This window comes from Ixodes scapularis, unplaced genomic scaffold (assembly GCF_016920785.2).
Source record: "Ixodes scapularis isolate PalLabHiFi unplaced genomic scaffold, ASM1692078v2 PGA_scaffold13__105_contigs__length_92229423, whole genome shotgun sequence".
Lineage (NCBI taxonomy): Eukaryota > Metazoa > Arthropoda > Arachnida > Ixodida > Ixodidae > Ixodes > Ixodes scapularis.
Genome location: NW_024609839.1, coordinates 41,660,861 through 41,667,485, shown reverse-complemented (window position 1 = coordinate 41,667,485; position 6,625 = coordinate 41,660,861). Strand labels below are relative to the sequence as shown.

The following is a 6,625-nucleotide window of genomic DNA, read 5'->3' as shown; positions in this document are numbered from 1 at the left end:
GAAAGGTGCCGGAGGAAAGTAATGGCTATTAGGAGGTCCAATTTGTAAATTAAATTCTTGTACACATCGACCTATCTGCGAATCAAACCGCTCTTCAATGTTGGACAGCAGTGATGTCGCAGATCGTGCTCCATGCATACGAGTGATATGATTCATTGCTCTTATTCTTATATGCATAGCTACTGTTTGATCCTTGGCCTCTACGAGTGTCGCCGTATTGCCCGCGAAGCGTGGCAGTCCAAGGCACTGACGGAGGGCAACACGGTGAAAACGTTCGAGTGTGGTCATTTGATGAGCTCTGATTCTGATGAGAGGTAGGCTGTATAACATTCTTGAGAGGATAAGGCCACGATAGAAAATCAAAAGTCCCTGAGGAGGCAGTCTAGATTTCTGGCGATGGAAGTGACGGAGCACAGTTAATAATTTAGTGCACTGCGTTACAAGTCGTTTTATCTCGGGTCTCCATGTAACGTGGTCATCTATTTCCATCCCCAAGTATCGGTACGTTGAGACTCTCTGGATCGGTATTCCTTTAATGGTTGGCGTATTTGCAACTTTGCGGTTTGGATGTCGACCAGGGCGGTAACAGAGGAAGGCTGTTTTGCTTGTAGATAAAGTAAGTCCTAGTTCTTCTAGAGTAGAAGTCGTGCTGTCAAGAACTTTCTGAAGCCTTTTGCCGATGGTCCTTGACAGTCTGGATGGACCGACACACCAAATTGCCACATCATCGGCGTATATCGTCATGTGAACTGTTGTACTGGACGTTTCTGCGGAGTTTATGCATAGCGGAAGTTCTGCCATGGTAAGGTTAAACAGAAACGGGCTCAGTACACTTCCTTGGGGAACGCCTTGGGTCACCGACCGACGAGTGCTAAGACATTCGGCAGCTCTTACTGTTAGGCTGCGGCCAGTGAGGAACGCGGCGATATAGTCATATGTTCTTCCACTAATTCCGTACCGTGTAAGTTGACGCAGAATGGTATGGTGTGGTAGGGCATCGAAAGCTTTGCATATGTCCAAAAATATGCAGTAGACTGTTTGGTGAGTTGAACGTGCATCTTCAAGGCTCGAAACGAGATCAGCAATGGCGTCAAAGGTGCACCTCCTTCGTCGGAATCCGCAGAGTTGATCTGGCAGTGCTCCTTTCGATTCAAGCAGCCACGTAAGTCTTGAAAGTACTAGTCTTTCCATTAATTTCCCGACACAACTGGTGAGAGAAATTGGCCGGTAGGATTCAATCCGATCACCGGGTTTTCCTTGCTTTCTGATAGGAACCACTACAGAGGTGAGCCATGCTGCAGGGATTTTTGCCGTTTTCCATATGTTGTTGATAGACTCCAGTAAGGCCTCTCTATGCGGGAAGGAAAGATTTCTCAGTGCTTGAAACGTTACGCCGTCCGGTCCCGGAGCGGTTCGACGGCGCGAGCGTCGGAGGGCAACATCAAGTTCAGTGATGGTGAAATCAGCGTCCATTTCTGAGCAAGGATTTGTTTTCAATGGAACTGGAGGCTTGTCCCTGTATCCCTGTGGTGGCGGAATTGGGGCAGCGAACGCATCAGCAAGAAGCTCCGCGGTTTCTTGAGTAGTGCGGCCTAGGGCTAGCGCTAATCCTGCAACGGGATGCTCGGGTTGCTTTTTATCTTTCAAGACTCTGACGATCCTCCATGCTCTCGAAATACCCGATGGGGAACCAAACGACTCACACAGTTGGTTCCACTGTAGGCGTTGGAGGCGCTTAGTATATCGTCGAAATTTGGCATCGATCTTGCGATGTTCATTCCAATCATCCAGATCGTCTGTTTTTCGGGCTCGTCGCTGCGCGCGGCGTCGAGCAGCCCTTAGGTTTAGGTACATGAGGTCGGGAACAGGCCGGGTGTATGGTACTCTAATGGTCTTTGTTGACAGCTGAATGGCTCGTGCAATCATGGCTGTTGTGTCTTCTGTCGTGCTGCCAGCTAGAGCAAAGTCCATGTGAGATCGGAATACATCCCAGTTGGTAACTCGAACCTCTCTGTAAGTTTTGTTTGTCTTTTTGGCAAACTTGCTGGTAATCATGATCGGTATATGATCACTGCCCCAGGAATCGGCTAGCACATTCCAATCTGCCAATATATCCGGGGACAGGAACGTCAGGTCTAATACACTGCGGCCAACTCCAGGTCTGATGAACGTTTCCGCACCGTCATTAAGGGCCTCTAAATGAAGTGAAGATGTCATACTATCAAGATCAAATCCTCTTCTTGTATTTTTGCGGTCACCCCATATCTTGTTGTGGGCGTTGAAATCTCCACAGAGTATAAGATGGCCTCTGCTTCTCTGCTTTACATCGGAAAGCTCTCCGACATCCCATTTGCAATTTGGAGGGACATACACTGAGACGACTGTGAAGTCCACGTTTTTGTATCTAACAGATACAGCAGCATATTCAGCACTACTCTTCGAAACTGAAGATAGGTCTACTGGCGATTAAGGAAGGCCGGCGCGAACAAAGACTACAGATCGTGGCTTGCAGTCCTTCCTTTTTGTAGAACTGTAATAGGCTACGTAGGCGCGACAGGCGGCAGTTGGATGGATCGTTGTTAGGTTCCTGAATCGCCAGTATATCAATCCTAGTGGAGAGTAGATACCTCTGAAGATCTGGAAGGCGGGGATTTAGGCTGCAAGCGTTCCACTGTAGTATTCTTGGAATTTCGGGTTTATCGTTTGTACGTTTCTTGAAGTTGTGATTTTGAGCCGAGGTCATCCGCTCCTAGCGGTGGAAGGGTCCTGCTTTCAAAAAGGATTCCATTGCAAGCAGGGCTTGCACTTCTGGTAGGTTGTCTGAATCAGGGATCGCTTTGATGATGGCCCTTAACGCAGCAAAAAGCATTGGAATAAGGACGCTACCAAGGTCACCAGCCTGCTCTTGTCGTTTGCGCCTTGGAGCTGATGATACCGACATAGGTTGTCGTATGGTCGTCTGAGTGGTAGGGGCTGATTTCAGTAATTGCATAGTTGATGGAATTCCTCTGGCTGCTTCAGGTGCGTCTTCATGTGGCCGACGTTCTCTGTGTTTTTCTTTCACTCCATTCGTCGTCTTCTTCAATGCGTCACTGTAAGTTGGCTTTTGGGCTCGCTTATCCGTTGGAACCGGGACAGGCAAGGGGACGCGCACAACTTCAGGGTTTAAGGTGGCCGCGAACCCACGATTTTCCTTGCCATTTAAGACGTCCTGTCTTCGGATAACCGAGGCAGCCTTTCTGCGTTGACACCCAGAGAAGGTAGCGGCATGCTGGTTACCGCAGTTTGCGCACTTGGGTTCTTGCCGATTGGTGCAAGTCTTGTGGTGGTGCGGACCTGCGCACACTTTGCAGCGCCGTGGTCCACGGCAGTATTGCGCAATGTGTCCGTACCTTTGGCAATGATAGCACTGCACTGGAGGACCAAAATACTCGTCAACAGTGTGACTTGTGAAGCCTAAGAGAACGCGTGTAGGCATTGGTTGGTCTGGGCGGAAGTGGAGGAGCACGCTTTCTGTCTTGCGGTGTTCCACGTTGCCGTCCTCTTGTCTTCTATACGAAATTTGCCGTTGAACAGAAATAACTCCAAGATTTTTAAAATAGTCTAGTAGTTCTTCGTCGGTATACTCGATCGGTACTCCTTTGATTTTTCCCAAATTCCGTGAGTAGGAGTGGGGTACACTTGTCGCCACTTCAATAGAGCAAAGGGTCGATATGGCTAGTAATCTGTTGGCTGCTTGCAGAGATGCAACACTCACGAAAAGGCTCCCGTCTTTGTTCATCCTATGTGAGAGTAGCTTCTCCTGTGCAACATCAATGATCTCTTTGGCCACTTCGTTAGGATTCACCCTCCACAAGGATGCATTGGAACTGTTGGGTTTGAAAACCACTGGAATGCCCGCAGGGCGGTTTTTCTTGTAGTGGACTGGGGTAAAGGGCCGATTATCTTCATCGGCTTCCAGAACTTGCATGGGATCTTCTGGAGACTCGTCTTCATTGGAATGTAAAATAGCATCTTGAACGGAATAAGTAGAGGTCTTGTCATCATCATAGTCGTGATATGAGTCTGGGTCTGTACATCGTCTTTTAATAGGAGCTTTCTTGAGGTCACCGGGGATAAGGGTCGGCGGTGGTGGGGCGGTACATTGAGGTGGTGACTTGCCATGTGATGGTCCAGGATCCCCTCTTTCGGGTGTTTCAGCTGGTGGCGGTTGGTCCATTGCCCAGGTCGTCGGTTCGGTGTTTACAGGGAAAGGGCGACCATGCGCCGCGTCCGGGACCTCGACGCTTGACGTCAATAAGAAAATCTGACTGGATAATATCACGAAACTTTGAAAAATTCTATTTTTCCAAAAGAGCAAGAAGAATGGCGTTGATTGCCTGAAAACGTCGTCGTCTTCTCCCAAAAGCGGCGCGCGTTCCGCAGGCGGCGACAGTCGCAGAAACAAAAAAGGCAGGCGCGGTAACAGCAAGGAACTGCAGTTCCTTGTCTGCAAAAGGGCCGGCTCTCGACGTCGTCTGCTCGTTCGCTGGCGGCACTTGGCGTCGCGACCGCTTGCGCCATCTCTTGTCTCCCGTGCGAAACGGCGCCGTGTTGTTTGTAGACCGGTGGCGTCGCTGCCTTTTTGGAGTCGGCCAGATGCCGGTAATTGATCACGTTTCCAGCGAATCAGTGACTATAGTCGGTTACAAGTCAAGAAGGTAGCGGCAAAAGCCCCTCAAAGGGAATCTTGTATTCCTCCGCCACCAATCACGTCCCGTTGTTTCCGTGACGTCACGACCTGCCCGAACCAATCTTGTTCTGGCAAATGAATATTTTCAACATGGCTGCCGGGCAGATTTTCTACGACTCGAGTATCTTGCAGCAATTATTCTGTCTTTAATGCGGTTTTTCACTTACCCGAGCATACGTCGCTAAGTCGTAACCGCGTCCACTTTTATTCGCAATAGGTTCTGCGCGACAGCGTGAGAATCCAGCGATAGCATTGCCATCGAAAATTTCGATGCGGGAGTAAGGCCTAGCATCGTACATACGTCGAACGCCGTCTGCTTCTGTGCCTCGGGTTGCGCCTCAACATCGTGAAGGCATCGGCTTTTCTTCGCAGTGGTTTCCGTGGAGCGACGTTAAAATGCAGCGGTCACCAAACTCTTCTTTATAAGTGTAGTGGGCTGTGCGGGAGGGGCATAAGTGAACCGCGAACACAGTAAGTGTCTTTACCCAATTTCGACCGTACCTTTGCTGGCGTTAATAAATAGTCTGTCTACTGAAATGACGCTTTCGAAGCAGTATGCATTCATCTTTGAAACGTCGCGTCCTTTTCAAGTTTCCGCGTCGCAATCGGCTGCACGGTAATCTATGATTGCGATAGTACCCGCGGGTACACCCTCGTTCGCAATAATGAGCTGTTACATACAGGTGGCACACAAATGATAAAGCCAGTGATGCGTATGTTACAAACATTCAATTGATATTGTTTTGGACGTTAAGAGGCTGATGTCTTCTTTTGGAAGAAATACCAGAGAATTTGAGGGAAGCACATTCGGTTCTCTCAAATGCTTCCGAACATTCTGCTTGCTCTCGAGGCGCTCTCAGTCGTATGTTTATGCTTCGAAACCCGGGTACGTGACGCCTGTACCTCCACTCGCTTTGCGTCGCGGCCTGAGGTATTACCGGTAAACACGCACCAATTTTTCCAATTTACTTAAGAAGGAAAATGTGTCCACAATACTGGATAGCAGCGTTGGTTTAATAATTTGTAAAAGATGAAAAGTATGGTCAATAAAAATTGATTTCAAGGGCAGCTTCCTGCTTCATGAATTGTGGCTTTCTTATATGCGAAATATTTGTTTAAATCAAGAATTGAAAACATACCGAATACTCTTGATCTTGGTCCGAATGCAGGTGGCAGAATGATTTGTCTTTATATAACAATAAAATCAACAATGTTTGAATCAAGCAGCAGCTCAAACCGCCTAATTGCATTTCTGATGTATGTTTATCTCTGGATCATACCAGGCCGTAGCCGCGAACGAGCTCTTCAGAATCTGCCATCGTCTTTCTGGTCTACCTTGGCAAAGACAGACTCGTGTAAAATCATTGAGCTTCTTGGAGGCAACCTTGCAGTCCTCATTGTCAGAGCCTCCATGGAACCATTGGAAAGAAGGGTCCCTGTTGTTTCATCGACACGTTTCATCAACTTTTTACGACTCGTTTCATTGATACTGCCACACTGTGCTGTGAAGTTTCATCGACACAAAAATTTCACGCTGTAGGAACATTTTGTTGTGCGTTTATCACTGAAGCACATATTAAACTATCCGACCGACCCAGTTCACGACGCTTTGCGGCGACAGTCTCCAGCAGTTCATTAGAAAGATGTGGACCCACCCAGCCCACCCGTACATGCCGCTTCGCAGCAGCGTGTAAGGGTGGTCGTGCCCCCGTGCATGTACCCGTACCCTTGCTCACCAACTAAGCAGCGCACCCCTAACCAAACCAAGATCTTGTCGACGAAACATAGCAAGATATGTCGATGCTCGTTATTGTTATTCTCAGAGTGGCCTCGGACGTGTGGATGGCCACTAACGTCCAGTTTATGCTTCGAAACAGGTCACTGGCAGTTAGA

The 6,625-nt window shown here is 48.5% G+C and overlaps 1 protein-coding gene across 1 annotated transcript; it reads right to left on the bottom strand.

The window, feature by feature from the left end:
• Positions 1-2,749: 2,749 nt before the first annotated feature.
• LOC120841342 lies at positions 2,750-4,219 on the bottom strand. The gene has a single exon (XM_040212221.2). It carries the CDS (start codon positions 4,217-4,219, stop codon positions 2,750-2,752), a length of 1,470 nt encoding a protein of 489 aa, XP_040068155.2.
• Positions 4,220-6,625: the final 2,406 nt, after the last annotated feature.